Source organism: Mus caroli, unplaced genomic scaffold, assembly GCF_978045245.1.
Source record: "Mus caroli unplaced genomic scaffold, Mus_caroli_1 scaffold_10, whole genome shotgun sequence".
Classification (NCBI taxonomy): domain Eukaryota; kingdom Metazoa; phylum Chordata; class Mammalia; order Rodentia; family Muridae; genus Mus; species Mus caroli.
The window spans coordinates 56,856,166-56,877,365 of record NW_028227265.1 but is presented as its reverse complement, the minus strand read 5'-3'; the positions used below and the strand labels follow the sequence as shown (position 1 = coordinate 56,877,365).

The following is a 21,200-nucleotide window of genomic DNA, read 5'->3' as shown; positions in this document are numbered from 1 at the left end:
GGTCAGTGAAGGTGCCAGATCTCCTGAAATTGAAGTTACAAGCAGTTGTGAGTCACTATGTAGGTGTTTGGAGGATAGGAGGATAGGTCAGCCTGGAAGTAGAGGTCCCATGATCCAGGTTTGCACACATTTGTGAACAGAATCAAGGAATGTCACTATGAGAGGAGTTAATGGGTAAAGAGCTTGCTCTAAGCAAGCAGGAGGATCCAGACTAGGGGCTGGGACCCCAGCATTACAGGGGTGGAGACAGGTGGACCCATGGCCACCGTATCAAGTGAAGACAATTAAATGAGCTACAGGTTCAGTAAGAGATGCTGCCCCAAAAACACAAGGGCTGGGTGATAAAGATTGTGCCCATCTCTGGTCTCTGTACACACACACACACACACAGGAGTGAGTTTACCTACACATACTTACACACACGTGCACACACACGCACTCAGGGCAAGAATTCAGTCCACATGGCTCTTGAATGGCTGCTGCTCACCTACAGCCCATTGCTGTATCAACCCAACAGAATAGAAGTTCAGAAACTTGTTCCAGAAAGAACCAGAGCCTTGCAAATATCACTATTGAGGTCTTGTGTCAACACAGACATATAAGCTTGTTTTCCCTCTCTTTTTGAGACAAGGTCAACATCTAACTGTCAATTTTTTTTTAAAAAAAGATGCAGTCTTTTTTTTTTATTTTTTTTAAAGATTTATTTATTTAATGTATTTGAGTACACTACAGTGAAGGTTGTGAGCCTTCATGTGATTGCTGGGAATTGAATTTTAGGACCTCTGCTCGCTCCTGCCAACCCTGCTCGCTCCTGCCCAAAGACTTACTTATGATTATAATAAATAAGTAAACTGTAGCTGTCTTCAGATGTACCAGAAGAAGGTGTCAGATCTCATTACGAGTAGTTTTGTGAGCCACCATGTAGTTGCTGGGATTTGAACTAAGGATCTTCGGGAGAGCAGTCAGTGCTCTTACCGTTGAGCCATCTCTCCAGCCCCTAGAGATGCAGTCTTAACTATGTACTCCAGTCTAGGTTAGACCTCTCAGTGGTCTCCTCTCAGACTCTCCGGTACTGAGATCACAGGCGAGCCTGCACACTGAAATGTGAAGTTTATAGAATTAATGCGTTTTGAAATATTCTTCAACTTTGCTTTACTTTCTTTCCCTCCAACAAAACAAAGCAAAAAATACTTTGGGCTTTCCGGGTGGCCACAGACCCCCAGGGCACATAAGTTGAGAAAGACCGCCCGCCCCATCCAACAAGGCCCTCATGTGGACACTCCCCTATTTGACGCCACGAGTCTCCACCCCCTAGGAGGCGGGGCCCGCGCAAGCGCGACCTGGGCTCAGGCGGAGGCGGGGCAGAAGCGGCTCTGACTTCCAACATGGCGCATGCAGGCAGCGGAGGCTCCGCGGGCCGGGGATTCGGTGGCTCCCGCTGGGGTCGTTCGGGCTCCGGGGGACACGAGAAGCTGCCGGTGCACGTGAGTGATGTCCTTAGCCTCCTCCTGGGGATTCGGACCCCCCGCGGGGATGGCGCCCCGCCGTGCGGCCCCGCCTTGGCCTCCTCTCTGCGCAGCCGGGCCCGGGGACCCCACACCCCTTCCGCGGAATCCTTCGGTCTTCGCGGCAGCCCCTCGGTTTCCCCCTAACAATTCATTTCCGCCGCTCCTCGGACTTCTCAGAGATACAGAGGTCTTTCTCGACATCTCTCAGTCATTCCTGCGATCCCTGTCATCCCCGGGACCCTACGGTGCACCCCGAAAACCTTCGATCCTCCTAGTTGGCCCTTAGTTTCCCTTTTACGCCCCTCGGTCTTCCAAGGGATTTCGCGTCCTCCCCGAGACCCTTCGGTCTTCCCCGCCGGTCCTCGGTCCAACCCGGAACTCCTCGAGGCCCCTCGGGACTACCCGCAGGCTCTCGGGACTACCCGCAGGCTCTCGGTCCTCCTAGTCGGACGTCGGTCCTCCCAGTTGGACGTCAGTCCTCCCCGGAACACCACAGTTACCCTCGCGGCCCTCTGCTGCCCCGTGCCACCCCTCCTCTATCCCTGGCCTTCCAGCCATCAGTCACTGCATCGCGCGACCCTGGCCCACCTCTGGCCTTCTTGTTCCCCACAGGTGGAGGACGCTCTCACCTACCTCGACCAGGTGAAGATCCGCTTTGGCAGTGACCCTGCCACCTACAACGGCTTCCTGGAGATCATGAAGGAGTTCAAAAGCCAGAGGTAATCTGCAGGGCCTTGTACACCCAGGAACTGAGGGCTGAGCCCTCCAACTCCCAAACCAGCTACACTGTGGCTTCTCAGCTGTTAATCATGCACAGGATTGGAGGGCCCTGGGAGTCTCTTCTAACACAGTCAAAAGATGAGGTGGTTCTGAGGAACTGATGGGATTCCTGGAAGGGGTGAAGGAATTGGGGAATCGAGGCCTGAACAGGGAGTGTTGGGTGTAGTCTTTATTTAAAATGTTGATTTAGGGGTGGGTAAGATGTCCCAGAGGGTAACAGTGCCTGCCACCAAGCCTGACCACCCGAGTTTCAGCCCTAGAGAGACGAGAATTAACTCCTACAAGTTGTTGACCTGCCCTTGAGATCTGTGGTACATGCCCAAATACAGAAAATAAATGGGGTACAGATTTTGATTGTTTGGGGAAGCATTTTTTTGTTAATACTGCAAGAAAATATTACTTATGATCTCTTAGCTCTTGTCCCTATGATGCTTTTCAATAGCACTTACTAACCTGGAACCAGTGTGGGTATAAACAGGAACTGTTTTGTAGACACAGAGCAGTTAGGTGTATTGGGTTGTTTCTGAGTTAATGTCCGTGTCTTCTAGAATCTTCTGGGAGGTGTGGCTTGGTTTAGGTAAGGGACTCACCCTAGTGACAGGTGGGTGGAGCTAGAACCCAGGCTGTCAGTCAGACCGATTCCCACAGATCTTGGTACTGACCTGCCTGTCTGCTCTCAGGAAGTGTTGAAGGCCTGGGCTGGTTTCTTATGGATATTCAGGGTACTGAGGCCAGAAGAAGACCCTAATGTCATTTCAACTTTACCAATCCCCTAACTTGAAGGCTCTGGTGTTTAAACACTTCCTTTAGTAAAAAAAAATGAAAGTGTATCCTTACCTTTCCCTAATTCATAAAATATGAGGGGATTTCTGACATTGCTTGGAGAACTGTGTCTTCCTGTTGAGTCTCAGCCCAGCACCTAACTCTTGAGACATCTTCAGAATTGGGCCCAGGAGCTCAAATGGCCTGGAAATATAGTTATGTAGTATGTTATATACATTACACACACACACACACACACACACATACATACAAAACTATCATGTATATAGTTATGGCTAGTTATAGTTCTTGCTAGACCTAGCCACAGGTGGTTTCACATGGTGGGGCCCATTTATTCAGTTGGGCATAGTGGTGAATACCTTTAATCTCAGGCAGAGGCAAGCATATGGAGGCCATCAGGGCTATACAGAGAAACCCTGTCTCTAAGGGAAAAAACAAAACAACATGGTGAGGCCCATTTTCAGAGTCTTCGCCGTCAACTAAGCCTGGGCTGAAGTGATCTCGAGGGCATCTGGGGGAGTTCACGCTCAGGACTCTTGCCCACTTGTGTTTCTTTTTTCCAGCATCGACACTCCTGGTGTGATCAGGCGTGTGTCCCAGCTCTTCCATGAGCACCCTGACCTCATCGTGGGGTTTAATGCTTTCCTTCCGCTTGGATACCGTATAGACATTCCCAAGAACGGCAAGCTGAACATCCAGTCGCCGCTGAGCAGCCAGGTAGGCTTTGCTTGAGTGATGTGGACCTCGAGAGTCACACCCACAGGGAGCACAGCTAGGCATTTGTGATGTTGCTGGAAGCCTTTGTACAACCTATTCTTTTTCTAGGTTCTCTAGTGCAAGACCAGACAAACACAGAGACAGCCTTTGCGTCCCATCAAGTGTAGTGGCTGGGGTGTGGTTCAGTGTGGAATAGTACATTTAGCACGGGCAAAGTCCTGGGTTTAGTCCCCAGCAGGTGGGGGTGGGCGTTTGAGAGGAGATTTCAGGATCATTGAATCACTAGTCACTGAGATTTGGCCTCCAGGCTTTCCCAATAAGTCTACCAGGCCAAGTACGTATGCACTGCCATCTTATGGCTTCCATTGATCTCAGACCACCAGTAAAGTCGAGATGGTTGAGCTATGTGCATGGGAATAAGTGTTTCTTTCACTGTGTCATAGGATTGCCAAATGCTCTTTTCTCAGCTCAGGCTTGGGCTTTGTAGCCTGCTGTCTGTAGTTCTCCACATTGCTACTCTCTCACCTTAGCTCAGACAAGTCTGAACCTCATCCTCATTCCTTAGTCTTCCGAATGCTAGGATCATATGAGAGCTGCCACCACAGGCTTTCAGTGAGGTTGGAGAGGGACTCTGGAAAGGTAGTGTGGCCTCACAGGCCCTCCAAGTGGCTCCTGTATAAGTTCTGCCTGCTATGCTCATCCACATGCCTCCTGAAGCCCAGCGCTGCCCAGTTTTCAGAGGGGACTCCTGGAAGCACATGCCACTGAGTTTTCACGGTTTTCCATTTTCCACCTGTACCTAGAACTCAGGAACTGTGACCACCAGGGCCTTAACAGAAGGAACTTCTGGACTCTGTGTGACTGTGATACAAGGCAGTGTGAGCTGTGTCAGAACTCAGGATGCCACTCACTAGAAAGCTAAGTTGTGGGTAGTGGTAGCTGGCAGGAAGTGGAGTCTGAGTCATGGGGGCGGGCTGTTCCCTTCATAGGTGACTTAGATGACCAAGGAGCCCCTGTGCTTACAGAAAGGATGATCATGATGGTCTTAGATCCATGAACAGGGCACCTGTGCCTTTCCTGAGTCACATTCCTTCAGGGTACTCTGGAGCCCCTTAATCTTGGTGACAGAGAATGACCTGCTCAGCTGGGATTCTGACCCAGGTGTTTCTTGCTTTCTAAGTCGGGATTCCAAACTTTACCACATGTCAGCATCCTGCTGATTTCCAGTCTTCCAGTCATTTTTCTATCTTTGCTGTTTTCCTTATTTGAGACATGGTCTCTGTAGCCTAGCCTGGCTCTGGAACTAGACATTCTCCTGCTTTAGGTTCCAGAGCATTGGGGTGATAGGCACATACTTTCTTAGCATCCTAGCTTCAGTTTTTGAAATGCAGTGCCCTTCCTCCCTTCCTCTTTCCCTCCCTCCCTCCCTCCCTCCCTCCTTTCCTCCCTTTCATATCATTAGTTAGGCTTGACATCCACATTTGAACACTGTTCCTTTACGTGCTGACAAAGGTGTTGAGGGAGTCCCCAGCTGTTGGGATGCCTGTGGCAGGGTTTCTGAGCCTTTCATTCTTTCTTGTGAGGAATTCTGTCCTCTACCATGTGGTGTAGCACCCAGGGCCTCTGCCCTCCCAATGCAGGGACACCTGTGCCCTTGCTGTAGCAGCTGAAAGCCAGGTAACAAGCACCAGGGCCCCAGTTGACAACACAGAGGGTCAAGCAGAGCTGGGTGCTTTGATTCAAGGTGTCATTTCAGCACTCAGGAGATGGTACGAGTGCAGAGCCAAGCATGGGCTACAGAGTAAGACCTGCCTCCTGTGAAGGGAGGGGCCAGATAACCATGCCCTGCCACAAACAGGAGGCTTGGAGCACATTCACCTGCTGTTGTTTCTCCCTCAGCAAGCATCCTGGGAGCTGTTTCCTCAGATTCCCCATTGGCACTCAGAGGTGGGAGAAATGTGACTTCCTTGTGTTGCTGCTGCTCTTCTGACCAAGCTCTTCGGAGAAAGCAGGACCTTTTCCTTGGTCACTGAGCTGTGTTTGGGGAGGAGTAGGAAACCAGCTGTCAGTGGGAAAGTGAGGATGGGACACCTAGCTCCTAGAGACAGAGTAGATCCTTGGTCTCGCATACTCACAGGAGGCTGACCCATTACCACACTCTTTGGGGAGGCTTGGTCAGTTTTTGACAATGACAGGTAGTGTCTTGGGCCTGATGAATTCCAAACTACCACGCCCTTGGACGCTGGCCCTCTCTTTCATTTGGGGTTTGGGTGTAGGACTCCCAACGTTGATAGCAGGGACTTAGTGGGAGCTGGACCCAAGTAAGGAAGGACCTTGGAGGGATGGGGCCATTAGGAGGGTTGTCCATAAAGTAGAGTAGGGCTGGCGGAAGCTGAGAGGCAGGCTTACAGGACACGGTATGGCCAGGAATCAGCTGATCCACAGACCCCTGAGAGTTTGCGAAGGACAGGACCCAGGAGGGGATCAGTGAAATAAGGTGTGCCAGTGGTTCAGGTTGGCCCTTCTGGTAGAGGCAGAGCCACGAGGCGCTGGCAGCTGGGGCTGGCTGTTTGCTCATTTAAGTTCCTGAATATCTAGGAGAGCTGCATGGTTCTGGGCAGATGTGAGGCTGAGTGTGAGTGTTAGCTATATAAACAAGTCACCCTAAGTGGAGGCAGGGAAAAGGATGGAGCTATTATAGAAAGTTCCAGCAGGGCTTATCTGCTATAGCTTGTAGGCTGTGTAGTGGTGGCTTTTATATTTTCCTAAGATTATAATAGGTTGTACAAGCATCAACGCTAATTCCAGAACATTCTATCACCCCAGGAACAGACACTGCCAAGCACTCATCTACTTCTTGTCTGTATATTCCCTCTTGTGGCCATTTCATTAGTCACTCACACCATAGTATGTGTCAGTGTTTCTTTTCTTGCCTAATAATGGTCCACTGGATAGACTACATCTCATTGTCTGGGGATTTTGAGTAGTTTCTACCTTTTGTTGGCTTTTGTGAGTGGTGCTTCATTGAATGTTGGTATGTGAGTCCTTTCCAGTTTTTGGATCTGCTTGTAGGAATGTGATTGTTGGACCATAGGAAAATTCTCTGTTGGATTATTGGTTACTATGGCTGTTGCCATAGTAACTGTCTTTATCACCATCTAGTGCCTTCTGCAGAGGCTAGAGGGCTGGCTCTCTGTGTAAGGATGCTGGCTTATTCAGGGAACCAGAGAGATCATACAGTGCTGGGGCATGTCCCTGAATGGCTGGCGAGTCCCTAGGCTTGCCAAGGGCAAACTCAGACCCTGTGACCTTGAATGAGCAGTCAGGTTCCTCAGTCTTAGCCCACATTTGTAGTCAGTGTCCATGTCCTCAGCTTTGGCTTCTAGCACTTTGTGTGCCCACTGTTGTAGCTCAGTCCTGCCTCCTAGTTATGTGTTGAGGCTTGGCCCCAGTTCCTGAGAAGACCACTAGTTGGCCTTTGATCCTTGAGTTCTATACCTGCAGATCTGGCACAGATCAGACATTTAAGGGAATGTACATGTGTGCTGAGCATACAGGGTAGCTTAGGGGACTGGTCGGGTGCTCTGTGTCTGAGCCCCACCCCACCCCAGTCTGCGCTTGTGTTGTATGTAATCGTTATTCCCTAGTTCACAAGGTGGAACTATTGATATTGTATTGGTGTGAAACTCCTGGAGATGGTGTATGCTGTAGGAAGCTGAGCACATCTGCATTTGCATTTTGTGGAGGAGGGCCCTGGAATACCAAGGGTCCCTTGGATACTAAGGGAAATATTATTTGGAAATAGGACCTTGACTGAGAAAACATGAACCAGATGAGGCCTATTGTATGGGCCCTAATTAAATATTGCTGACATTTTAAAATTTAATTAAAAAATTTTTTTTTAATGTATTTTTTTTTGTTTGTTTTTCGAGACAGAGTTTCTCTGTGTAGCCCTGGCTGTCCTGGAACTCACTCTGTAGACCAGGCTGGCCTTGAACTCGGAAATCCGCCTGCCTCTGCCTCCCAAGTGCTGTGATTAAAGGCGTGTGCCACCACGCCCACCCTTAATGTATGTTTTTTTGAGACAAGGTTTCTTCTCTGTGTTGCCCTGGCTGTTCTAGAACTCACTCTGTAGGCCAGGCTGCCTTGAATTCTGCTTCCCTAGTGCTAGGATTAGAGGTATGTACCACCACCACCCAGCTGCTGACACTCTTTTAAGAAATTTTGAGGACATAGTACAAGCCTTCCCTTAGGAGCCTGAGCCCTTGCTGCTAGCACCTCACTCCATACCTTCCTCCAACCTCTTGAGGAAAATTACCTATTGTCTATGCAACCACTCAGTTGCCTTGTGTGAGCCTGTTGCCTAGAAGAGGGAGCTGCTAGGGAGAACAGGACAGTTGTTCAGAGTTACTAAAAGATGGTTCTGGAAGATCATGGTGAGCATGGATGTCACCTGACTAGAACCAAGAGCTGAGGGGTAGTGACAGTGATCCAGTAGAGAAGTGTGGGATGGTTCCAATTGGGAAGTCCAGCTGCTGGTCCCTCCCTCAGGGCCCCATTCCCTCCCTCAGGGCTCCGTTCCCTCCCTCATGACTCCATCCCTTCCCTCATGACTCCATTCCCTCCCTCAGGGCCCTATTCCCTCCCTCAGAGCTCCATTCCCTCCCACAGGGCTCCATTCCCTCCCTCAGGGCTCATTCCCTCCCTCAGGGCTCCATTCCCTCCCTCATGACTCCATTCCCTCCCTCAAGGCTCCATTCCCACTGGGTTCCCTCCAGCAGGGCTCCCGCAGAGCTGCCGGCTTGGGTTGAGCACTCTCACCTGGACTGCATGCATCCCCCCACCCCCACCCCCCTGCCAAGCAGGATTCCATGGAGACCTGTTTGTGTCTATAGCTGGAGAAAAATGTGCACAGTATGCTCTGATGACTGATGCCTCTCACTTAAGTTGTCTTGTGGCTTAGCCCTGAGCCCTTGTGGCTAGATGCACATATACACAGTGATACTTCCTTGAAGGTAGAAGACCCTGTTTCCACGTTAGAACAGTCTTGCTAAGATACGGGATGTTACCCATAACCCTGCACAGAGCTCCGATAAGGTTCAGCTTCCAGGATCTGTGACTTTCCCTCTGCATGCTAATCTTAGAGTGGAAAGGACTTGCTGGAGCAAACCTCTGACTGAGGCTGAGGTAGGAGGTTGGTCAGAGTTGAAGCCTCATAGAGATATCTAGTCTCAGGAATATAGGGGTAGGCTTTGTTGAAACTGCAATTCTAGCCTCAGTGCTTGGAGATCTAGGGAGACTCCAGAGGGAAGAAGTACTTGACTCCCAGGGGTGCATAGGAGTTACAGGAACAATACTTTTCAGCAGGCAATAACAGTGCATGGTCTATCTCCTGGCCACCCCAAGCCACTCACTGCGTCTGTTCCACAGGACAACTCCCATAGCCATGGTGACTGTGGGGAAGACTTCAAGCAGATGTCCTACAAGGAGGACAGAGGCCAGGTGCCCCTGGAGTCTGACTCTGTGGAGTTCAACAATGCTATCAGCTATGTGAACAAGATCAAGACCCGCTTTCTGGACCACCCTGAGATCTACAGGTCCTTCCTGGAGATCCTACACACCTACCAGGTGAGGCCCAGCCCATCACAACATCTGGGGCCTTGCTCCACCTGGGCATTGTTTGGCATTAGGAGATGAGAGTGGAGTCCAGTGCCTCACAAGCTAGCTACACTCTTACTGCACACCCCAGCCAGACTCTCTTGGTAGCTTTCCTTAGCCACATCGCACCCCCAGTGTTCAGTATGGTTCTGGGGTAGACAGGAGTAGATTGAGGTAGAAAAGGGTTCTTGTTGAGAGGTTTGTAGGCCAGCCACTGGTGCAGTAGCAGGGAGAAAGAATGCTGGGCACAGCCCCTGAGAGGTCCAGGGGTCAAAATACACAGCTTTGATTCTCATACAGGAAACTTTATGAACCACTCAACAGCTACTACTAACCCTAATAATGGTCCACATTTGGCAGCACAGTTCTATTAATGTTAATGTGCTGGGGGAGCAGCTTGCATTATGTGGATGTGGAACCCTCAGGCAGTGACATTGTACCAGCATAGCAGTACCTTCAGGGAGGGCACAGATGTGGGATACTGGTATGGTTTTGTATTCTTGGGGGCACATCAGCCAGCTGGGTGCAGTTTGCTACCAGACTGTGTCTGAGGCACGTCCTACCACAAGCAAACACCATAAGCTCCTTAGCCTTAGCCTTCTTGTGTGGCAACCCTGCTGAGGCTGCTGTGCTGGCTGATGGTGGCTTCAGGAAACTGGGTGGACATGCCCAGAGTGCAGGCCACAGCCAAGGTGTGTGCACTCTGCCAATTCCTATGGCAAGATCAGCTCAAGGATCTGTACCTCTGTGCTAGAGCCTCAGCTTTGTCTGCCAATTCCTATGGCAAGATCAGCTCAAGGATCTGTACCTCTGTGCTAGAGTCTCAGCTTTGTCTGCCAATTCCTATGGCAAGATCAGCTCAAGGATCTGTACCTCTGTGCTAGAGCCTCAGCTTTGTCTGCCAATTCCTATGGCAAGATCAGCTCAAGGATCTGTACCTCTGTGCTAGAGTCTCAGCTTTGTCTGCCAATTCCTATGGCAAGATCAGCTCAAGGATCTGTACCTCTGTGCTAGAGTCTCAGCTTTGTCTGTGTCCCTAGGCATGGAGAGTTGGCCATCCCTTTTTGTTTTGTTTATTTTTTTTGTTTTCTTTCCTCCCTAAAAAACAAAACAAAACAAACAAACAAAAAACTAGGTTTCTCTGTGTAGCCCTGGCTGTCCTGGAACTCACTCTATAGACCAGGTTGGCCTTGAACTCAGAGATCTGCCTGCCTATGCCTCTTGAGTGCTGGGGTTAAAGGCGTGTGCCACCATGAACCAGTCTTAAGTTGTGCTTTTTAAACAGTGGTTTGAAGCCAGATGTGGTGGCATACCTTTATCCAGAATTCAGAATGCTAAGCCAGGAGGGTTGCTGTTAAGTCCAAGGGCATCTTTGACCACACAGTGAGCCCAGGCTCTTCTGAGTCACCATGAGATCCTTAAAACCAACCAAGTCTGTTGGGGATGTTCTTTTGTAATAGGCATGGATTCTCCACTGCGGGGCTGCTTTTAGTTCTGGCTCCTGTTTGGGAAAATAGGGGCTAGGGTTCTTCTTCCCCGGCTGTCCCTTAGTAGGTCTACAAACACCAAGGCCTTTTCCTGGTTGCTGAGGGTGCCATTCACCGGGTTAGTGAGCATGTTTGAGGCCTCAGTTCATTCTCTAACACTATTCAGAAAACCAAAAATCAAACAACATAGCTAACCTTCCTGAAGCAGGCAGTGAGCTACAGTGCCTGCTATCAAGTTGTGAGCATGTGGCTCCTCTGCTCTCTTGACCATGGCATTGCGTGTAATGCAGCATATTTCTACCAAAGTCCTTTTGCTTTGTCAATTTTTTTTTTTTTAAGAACAGTGTCTCAGCCTATAACTCAGCCTAGCCTACTGCTGGCTGTCTCCTGCCAAAGTCTTCTGTAATGCTGAGGTCGCAGGTGTGTTCTGTCACGCTGTTGCTAAAGTCCCGCTGGATTCTGCATCCCTGTCCCCAGTCTCTGGCCCTTTCTGTTGCCTTCAGCTCTAGGTTTGCCTGCCTCCCACACTTTGGCTCTCCCTAACCTCTGTGTAGTGACGCACTGGGAACCATTCACTGCTCCTCACCTGTCCCCTGGTCCAGCAAGCATGGCTTCCCCTTTGGAAGGGCAGCGGATTTTTCTTCTATGTGGTGCCCTGCTCTTCCCATTGCTCTGAAACCCATCGTACCCTCCCCATACAGTATGGCAGGGCTCAGACCACTGTAAGCAGAACACATTCATAGTATAGGCACAAAGCTGATGTCTGCACAACTGCCCATACCTGCCCGCCCATGCCTGCCCTGGGGCCCTGCTCACCCTTTTTTCTTTTTCCACTTGCAGAAGGAACAGCTGCACACTAAGGGCCGTCCATTCCGTGGCATGTCTGAGGAGGAGGTTTTCACAGAGGTGGCCAATCTTTTCCGTGGTCAGGAGGACCTGCTGTCAGAGTTCGGACAGTTCCTGCCTGAGGCAAAGCGGTCCCTGGTGAGTGCCAAGTGTCCAGGATCCTGCCCAAAAGATATGTACAGAGCTAGAGTCTGCCGAGCCTGTCTTACTACTGTGGCTACGGTATTGTGGGAGTAAGGTGTCTTTACACGGAGACAGGGAAGCCAATTTGAGGATAGTGGTCCAGGCTTGCATAGGTGCCCGGGACCAGACTGCACTTGGCTCCCCACTTCCTTCCAATGGCCTGAGGCCTGCCAGAGGTGCCTTTTCTGTGTCTTCTTTTATATGCATATTAGTCGTTTTTGAAAAGTAGAGATGAAATTCATGAACCTTAAAGTACACCATAAAATTCACCACTGTAAAGTACATAATTCTGGGCCAGGTGGTGGTAGTGGCCAACACTGGGAGGCAGAGCCAGCTAATTTCAGAGTTTGAGGCCAGCCTGATTGACATAGCCAATTCCAGAGTACTCAGGACTATACAACCGTGTCTTAAAAAACAAAAAACAAAAAATGGTTCCGTTCAATGCCATGAAATCTACTTAACAATTAGAACAACTGTCACTTTGAGTCCTTACAGGTTACGTTTCTAAAAAGAAACCTTGTCTCCATCGGCACTCACCCTGTCCATCCCCAGCCTCCGACCTGCTTCCTGTCTGGATTTGCCTGCTCTGGACACTTGTCACTAGGGTCTGTGTATTTAGCCTTTGCTAGTGTTCCCTTGTGTTTGTCAGTGGCTGAGTAGTAATGTTCCCAAGTGTGGTTTTTTCCATTTCATCCACTTGTGTTGTGGACATGAGGTAGTTTGCTTTGGGAATGAACAGACTTGTGTACAAGTGATTGTTTGGATGCCTGCTCAGCTCTGGATCAGCCTCCATAGGCTTCCCAGATAACATGGTAGTTTTATTTAACTTTCTAAAGAACTTGTGTTTTCTGTAGCAGTGGCTCCATTTCCTGAGTCCAGCCAATATTTGACTTTCTATTCTATGTTCAGGTGTTTTGTCAGAGATGTTTGTCAGTTTTGACTGCATTTCCCCAATGCACATTGATTCTGTTGAGTGTCATGTTTGTGTACTGACTGGATTTTAAGATAGGTTATTTATTACTATTTGTGTGTACATGTTTTGTCTGTATGAGTTTTGTGTATCATATACATGCAGATGCCTATGGAGACCAGAAGAGGGCGTCACACCACTGGAGCTGGAGTTTACCAGTAGTTGTAAGCTGTCATGTGGGTCCTGGGACCTGAATCCAGGCCCTCTGCAAGAGCAGCCAGTGCTCCTAGCCATTGAACCGCCTGTCTCTGCAGTCGAGTCCTGTCTCTACAGCCAAGTCCTTGCTATGTTCCCATGAGCTCCTTAAAATGTGTGACCTGCAGATTCTCACCTCCACCTCCTGTCACCTTTTTCCTGTTTTGTTTGTGGTTTTGATGCACAAAATTTTTATTTTAGATTGTGATTAATTTTTCCTCACATCAATTTTAGTGTTAAATTTTAGAAACTGTTGCTGAACAATGAGGTCATGAGATTTTCCTTATTTTCTTACAGTTTTAACCCTTGAGCTGTGTTTTGTCTATGAGAATGATCCACTTGTCTAGCACAGCTGTTGAGCCTGCCATGCTGGTCTGGGTCTTGGCAATATAGCACCTGTGTTGCTTGTGGTGCCTGTTGCCACCTGTGTGTTCTCAGGCCTGCCATTGCCATTGCAGCCTTTGCAGTGAGTTGACGAGCAGGATGCCAGCATCCCCCACTTCCTGCTTCTTTGTCAGACTGTGCAGCTTTCCAGACCCCTGATAATTGCACATGGTTTGTTCGTTTGTTTTCTCTCTGAGATTGGCTCTCACTGTAGCTCAGGCTTCCTTCAACATGTGATCTCCTGCTTGGGCTTCCTGAATGCTGGAATCATTGTTTTGCCAGGGCAAAAACACCCGACAAGACCAAAACCAGGCCAAGGTCAATAGCATGGCTCAGGGGGTACAGTGACAGGATCTGAGTGTGACCCCAAGACATATGAGTGAAAGGGCAAAACTTACTCTCCCAAATTGTCCTCTGACTTCCAACCAGCTGTGGCTGTTACACACACATACACACACACAAACACACACACACACACACACACACACACGAATCAATTCCCAGCACCCCTTGGAATTGATAGCCTGTGTCATCCTCCACTGCCCTTCCCTGAGCTACCCCTAATGGGGGTGAGAGGACGACAGTAGACTTTGAAGTCCAAGGGAGTTCTGGGGTGCAGGGGCTCCCTTGTTTTCTGCAGTGGTGGACCTGGTGCTCTGAGGGCTTGCAGGTAGCACACATATCTCTGAAGTCCTGCTTCTATCCTAGCCCACAGGAAAACCAGAAAAACCAAGCAGGTTGTCTGCTGGACCAGGGTGATAGTACAAACCTTTTTAGTCCCTGTACTCTGGAGGCAAAGGCAGGTGGATATCTGTGCATTCCAGGCTACTCAAGACTACATAATAAGACACTGTCTCAAGTAGTAATTGTTAGGTCTCAAAGAAACTTGGGACAAATGGCTAACTGAGATGCCTATTAGCTTGCCACCAGTCTCAGCTGGTGAGTACTGACTGTTACAGAGTACTGGCTCCTCCCATCACTTATCACTCTGCCCTGTCCCCTAAATCTCTTCCTCCCAGGGACTGGGCTTCTACTTCCCTCCCTCAGCTTCTGATCCCAACATAAGGCAACCATTTTGGCCACCTAATTAATCTCTTGGTCTTGTGGCTCCTGGCTGGCTCCACTCCTGGATGTTTTTTGGTGATGTCCTCCCTCGTGGGAGTTCAGCCTGGACCTTTCCAGGTGCCTCTGGCTGTGCATGCTCATCTGTACAGTAAACCACCTTCTCAGTCCTTCCTGGGAGTGGCCATGTCCTTACCAGATGGGATGAAAAGAGACTGGCATGGCCGCTGAGCATGGCCATGAGGCACAGGGGCATGAAGGGAGAGTGGGGAGTAGAGTACCTGGTAACCCAGAGGCCAAGAGGGCATTCACAGGGTGAGAGGTGCAGGAAGGAGCAGAACTCTGTCATGGGTAGTGTCAGCCTTGCTGAGAGACTGGTGGTTACATAGGTACCTCAGTGAGCCCTTTTTCCTGGGTTTTGTTGAGACATAATAATATTAACAATCACATAATAAGCAGCTCCTGTTAGAGACCAGCCTGGTCTACAGAGCAGGTTCCAGGACAGCCAGAGAAACCGCGTCTGGAAAACACACACATACATGCACACTCACACGCACACCCACTCACCCACCCACCAGCTCCTGAACCAGCAGTCACACTATTCATGGAACTTGCAGAAGAGAGGCAGCTTCCTTCCCTGCACTTGTTTTCAGTCACTGTCATTACTGGAAGTCCACAGTGTCCCCAACCCTAACCCTAACAACCCTGTGCAGACTGCAAACAGCAGTTAGCACAGTGTGAGAAGTGCTATTCTGTGCATCTAAGCAGAGGGACTATCCATCTCATAAGCTTTGGGATTCACAGTGTAAGCCAGGGATAAACTGGCATCCTTACTAAATCTACCTGTTGAGCACCAGTTGGGTCTGAGTTTTCCTGTACATTGGCCTGGTGGCCTCAGTATAGAGACTCAACTCTGCTCAAGTAGCTTGAAAATAGGTAATTTGATATGACCACAGGTTGGTAAATGGGCACAGGTGTGGGCCAGGAGAGCTTAGTAGAATGAGTGGGTGTGGCTGTATGTCAATAAAACTTTGTTTTACTGAGTGGATGAATAATAAGTTTGGCTGTCATTAAAACTTCACAGTGAATGGGCTGCCTGCAAACCAATAAAACCTGATTTACAGAATGAATGGCTATAGCCAAGTTGGAGATAGGCCCTGGTGAGTAGTTGGTCAACCCAGCCCTGATGTGGAGTTTGTCTAGGTGATGAACATTGAACAGTAAGTGAGGACTGTGAGCAGGGCCCATGCCAGTCTGCTGGGCTACTGTCCCCACCTGCCTCCTCAGAATTGGGTGTTTGAACTGACAAAAAGGAGCCCTGGAACATTACATTACTTACTTGGGGTCCTGGGACAGTTTCAAATCTTTGACTAATTGAGGTGTTTTTTTTTTAAATTAAATTAAATTTAATTTAATTTAATTAATTTATTTATTTTTGAGACAGGGTCTTTCTGTGTAGCTTAGACTGGTTCAAACTGGTACTTTTCTTGCTTCAGCCTTCTGAGGGCTGAGATGGTATCTGTGTGCCACCATGCCTAGCTGTTGGATTTAGGGGATTTGTCTTACCCGTGGCTTAAGGATTGGCCTTTAGTATTGTAGAAATGTTTTCCCTCATAGAGTAGTTTCTCTCCTCCAGAGATGACCTCTGACCTCTGAGAAGGTCTCCTTAGAGCACTGTTGTATGCTATGTCTATGGTGATGTATGTACTCCATCACCTTTCCAGAGTGAAACAGTAGCAAGTGGCTTCCTGTTGAATCTGCCCTTTGGGTTTTTCATTTCCTTTTTTTTTTTTTGTCTTTGTTTTCTTTTCTTTTTTTTTTTTTTTTTGATTTTTTGAGACAGTGTTTCTCTGTATAGCCCAGGCTGTCCTGGAACTCACTTTGTAGCCCTTGCTGTCCTGGAACTCACTTTGTAGACCAGGCTGTCCTGGAACTCAGAAATCTGTCTGCCTCTGCCTCCCAAGTGCTAGGATTAAAGGCGTGCGCCACCAGGCCCAGCTCTTTGTTTTCTTTTTATTCTGTGCATTGCACATACATGCCACAACAGTAGCACAGAGCCATCTAATATACCATTGTGCTGCCACCAGTTTGTTCTGTCTGGGTACGCCGTGACTTCATTTTGCCCACAGTGAGAGCCAAGAGCACATCCTTCACATGGTATCTGCCTGTCTAGGTCCCATGGTGAGGTGGAGTGGGGAGCACTGGGTACTGATATCCATTCAGGGTGTTAAGAGACTCTCTGACTTTCCTAGCTTTCAGGAGTAGCATACCTGCCCTGTCTGTTGGTTTAACCTTGCTCCAGCCACCCCTCCTTGCAATACACCACAGAGCAAGAGCACTCCCAAGATGTGTTCTGTCATTTGTGACAAAAAATTTCAAAACCTTCCTCCAAGGCCCTCATCAGTGACCTGGATGACATCAGCTACTACTTCTTGCTGCTATGCTGTGTACTGCTACCTATCCCCTACCTAGAATGCTTTTTTATCTGTAGACACCCAATTTACCAGGACACAGTTGTCTCACTCCTGAGCCTCTCTCTCTATGCTTGAGGCCACAGGGGAGCCTTCTCAAAGCTGTGTACAATATTTACCAGTGATGTGTGCACTTGCTGTCTCCCAGAAAATGATACCATCTTCAATCTGATCTCACTACAGGGACCCTGGCCTATGGCATACAATGCCTTCTAGGGCTATAGGCCAAACTAGAATGCAGTGCCTATGTACAGGTGGCCATCTGCTTTTCTCCGTCTGTCTATAGGGTTTCTATTGCTATGATGGAACACCAGGTCAAAAGGCAAGTTGGGGAGAAAGGACTTACACTTACATATTGCTGCTGCTTATTCAACGAAATCAGGACAGGAACTCAAACAAGGCAGGAAACTGGAGGCAGAAGCTGATGCAGAGGCTCTGTAGGAGTGCTGCTTACTGGCTTGTGCCCTGTGTCATGTTCAGCCTGCTTTCTCATAGAACCCAGGACCACCAGTCCAGGGATGGCACCACCTGCAATTGGCTGGGATCTTCCCCAATCAACCACTAATTAAGAAAATGCCTTACAGCCGGGTGTGGTGGCACATGCCTTTAATCCCAGCACTGGGGAGGCAGAGGCAGGTGAATTTCTGAGTTCGAGGCCAGCCTGGTCTACAGAGTGAGTTCCAGGATAGCCAAGGCTACACAGAGAAATCCTGTCTCCAAAAACCAAAAAAAAAAAACCAAAAAAAAAAAAAAAAAAAAAAAAAAGAAAATGCTGTATCTCATAGAGGCATTTTTCAACTGAGGCTCCTTCCTCCAATGACTCTAGCTTGTGTCAAGTTGACACAGCCAGCCAGTACACCATCTGACCACCTCCTGTGTTTGTGTCTTTAGTTTACAGGCAATGGGGCGTGCGAGATGAACAGTGGGCAGAAGAATGAGGAGAAGAGTCTGGAACACAACAAGAAACGCTCTCGGCCTTCACTCCTGCGCCCTGTGTCTGCGCCAGCCAAGGTAATTGTCCATGTGTGGGTTCTCACTGCACATGGCAGAAGTGGTGTGGAGGCCCAAGCAGCAGGGGAGCCTGAGGCCAGAGCCTAGTCTGGTAGGAAAGCACCATCTACTGCTGACCTGGCCATCACTCGCCTGCTCGCTCTCCTGACTCAACTTGATATGAGGAGAGGAGGAAGGGGGAATTGGAAGGATGGGTGTGGTGCACTGCTCATTCTCCTTTTCACTGTCGTGACTCTTTCGTAGGTGGGGCTGCAGTTGAAATGTGCAGTTGTGTGGTTTGGTTACTGCACAGCTGAGGAGTGAAGGTGGCTGGCAACAGTTCCTGTCCTGCTCATCACCCATGATGGTGGATTTCTAGACCTGTCACTCTGTTTTCTAGTTGACTTTCTACAGTAATAAAATGATTTGGCATTTCTGTTTATTTAGTTATGTGCAGCAGTGTCGACCTCAAGTCACAATTCATTACTGGTATCTTGACACCCAAACTGTCCTGGGCTGCCCTTGAATCTCCTCCCATGCCATCCTTTTCATCTTTACCTCACTCCTTGGGGCAGTATGCTTCATACCATGAACCTGGGTCAAATGCAGGTCCAAGTCTGGTTTATTCATATGTGTGTGTGATGTGTTTGTATGACTGTGGCATGTCTCAGAGATTAGAGAACAACTTTAGGGCTCATTTGGGCATTGACATGGGTTTTTTTTGTTTTGTTTTGTTTTGTTTTTTTCGAGACAAGTGTTTCTCTGTGTAGCCCTGGCTGTCCTGGAACTCACTCTGTAGACTAGGCTGGCTTTGAACTCAGAAATCCGCCTGCCTCTGCCCCCCCCCCCCCCCGCCCCCCCATGCTGAGATTAAAAGCGTGGGCCACCACTGCCTGGTGACATGGTTCTTTACACTTACTCATTCCCCTGCCTCTCAAGTCCAGAGACAGTGTCTGCACATAGCTTTACACCGGTCTGCCTCAGGATGCTCCTGATGCTGCCCCCCGCCCCCCCCCCTCAGTCATCCTCTGATGACCCACAGGATAGATAGTAACTGGTTTCTGTGTCCCTGAGTCCAGGATAAGGGCTGGGGAACGGTTCACTGGCACGTGCTATCTCGAGTCCCCAAGTTCAGCCTCAGCACGTGAGGCAACCCGTCATCACTAACATGTACTGAGCATGCCCCTGCCCCGGGTTTCCCCAGAGCGCACACATAGCTCCCAGGGTGTTTCCTCGGTGCTTGTGCAGCCTTTCTCTACTCAGTGTCAACCAACCGCAGACAAGGGCCTGGTTTACTGAGTCCCAGTTAATTTCTTGTGAGCATGCGTGAGGCCCTGGCTTTCATTTCCTAGTCCATGTATACTGAGCATGCACAAGGTTCTATTTCACAGAGTTGTGGAATGCGTGACGCTCTTGTTTCTCCCAGTATCTTCTAAGCATGCCCGAAAGTCCTGGGTTCCGTTTTCCCAGTCATTATCTTCCAGTTTGTGCCTGGTCTTTAGGTTCCACATGTATGGAGCATTTACCACGCCTTAGTTCCATTTCCCCTTTAAGCACCTCTCAGCCCTTGTGAGGCTTGAGCTCTAATTATCCAGAACTTATCGCACAGACCCTGAGGTGGTTTCCCAAGCAGCTGTCAAATCAAGCGGAGGCCGCAAGTCTTCTCTGGCTCTTGTGGAGCTTGGACCATTACTGCATATGCCCATAGCCCAGATTATATTCTCCACAGCCTTCCAAGTGTCCTCAGCACCAGGTTCGATCTGTAGATCTGATAGGGTGCTACTGTGGGCTTTGCCTTTCCTCAGGTCCTGAGTTAGGGGCCCCACCTCACACAAGGCCAAGGAGGGAGCAGCAAGCCCCCTGATGCTGGGCAGCCGGATATACCTAGGGTGCCCAAGACAGGGTCCTGCCGACCCCGGGTTCCATGCATCCTTGCTCCTTGTGGTGGGGACACCATTAAGACAAGGGTTTCTCTCCGCAGAAGAAGATGAAGCTCCGAGGCACCAAAGACCTGTCCATCGCTGCCGTGGGGAAATACGGCACACTGCAGGAATTCTCCTTCTTTGACAAGGTGAGCGAGGCCCTCTAAGGCCCTCTCCGTCTGGACACAGCTGCTTCCTGCCAATGCCTTGTGTCGGGCCCTGGAAGCAGGGCTACTGTGGTGCGTGGGGGAGAGCAGAGTAGACCGCAGAGCCAGCCCAGACAGTTCAGGGTCATGCACATATCCTTCCATACAGACACATCTATGAGGCTTCTGCCTGGTGCACACATCTTTTGCAGCCGTGTCTCTAGTGTCCCTATCTCTTTACTCTCACAGGTGCGCAGGGTGCTGAAGAGCCAGGAGGTGTATGAGAACTTTCTGCGCTGCATTGCGCTCTTCAATCAGGAGCTGGTGTCCGGGTCTGAGTTGCTGCAGCTTGTCAGTCCATTCCTGGGGTGAGTGGCTCCCGACTCCTAACTCCTGGGCTTTCTTCTCCTATTCCAGCCAGACCCAGGGCAAGTGAGTTGTAAAGTTTGTTCATGTAATTTGTTGTTTTAAACATTAAGTTTATTTCCTATGTGTGCACAGGTACAGACCAGAGAACAAGTTCTTGGATGGGTATAGGCTTAGATTATTCAAAACCTACTTTAATAAGAGTTCTTACATGCTTCAGCCTCCCTTTTAGCCCACCACCCACCAGAGGTAGTAGAAAAGAAAGGTTAATAGGAAATGGGAGTTGCAGACCTGTTTAGAAATAGTTCTTTGGGGCTATTCAGCAGTCATCACTCACAAGTCAGCAACAGCAGGCAGTTTGATCCAGAAGAAACCACAAAGTTCCGCCAAAATCAGCAACCCAAAGCCAGGTGAGCAGCAGAAGACTAGCCAGCCGCCTGGAGAGCGCCAGAGTCTCCCACTACTGGCTGTGGGGGTCATATGTATATTCTTTCTAAACATCACACGTCCTCTCACATGTCTGCTTCAGCAAAACATCATATGACATAACTGAGTTTCCAAAGATACCTGAAATTTCCACTTTAGATGGGTTCTCGCCCATCATGTGGGTCTCAGGAAGCTAACTTAGGTTATCAAAGTTGGCAGTAAGCACCTTTACCCACTGAGCCATCTTGCCCACCTGTGGTTTTCTTTATTAAAGTTGTTCCCCAGTTATTGTTGAGAGCCTCACAT

At 49.2% G+C, this 21,200-nt stretch overlaps 1 protein-coding gene across 2 annotated transcripts in view; it reads left to right on the top strand.

Annotated features, from left to right (window-relative positions):
• Positions 1-1,256: 1,256 nt before the first annotated feature.
• The window catches only part of Sin3b (SIN3 transcription regulator family member B), a 35,679-nt gene continuing 15,735 nt past the window's right edge, over positions 1,257-21,200 (top strand). Inside the window, exons 1-8 of one of the 2 annotated variants that reach the window (XM_021169681.2) lie at positions 1,257-1,484; positions 2,121-2,227; positions 3,635-3,788; positions 9,219-9,416; positions 11,774-11,917; positions 17,936-18,055; positions 20,016-20,105; positions 20,352-20,470. In XM_021169681.2, the coding sequence (XP_021025340.1) occupies positions 1,386-1,484; positions 2,121-2,227; positions 3,635-3,788; positions 9,219-9,416; positions 11,774-11,917; positions 17,936-18,055; positions 20,016-20,105; positions 20,352-20,470 (1,031 nt within the window). In that variant the 5' untranslated portion in view covers positions 1,257-1,385. Of the gene's footprint in view, positions 1,485-2,120; positions 2,228-3,634; positions 3,789-9,218; positions 9,417-11,773; positions 11,918-17,935; positions 18,056-18,298; positions 18,471-20,015; positions 20,106-20,351; positions 20,471-21,200 lie in introns of those variants that run through there. The other variant, XM_021169682.2, reaches the window with a different exon arrangement.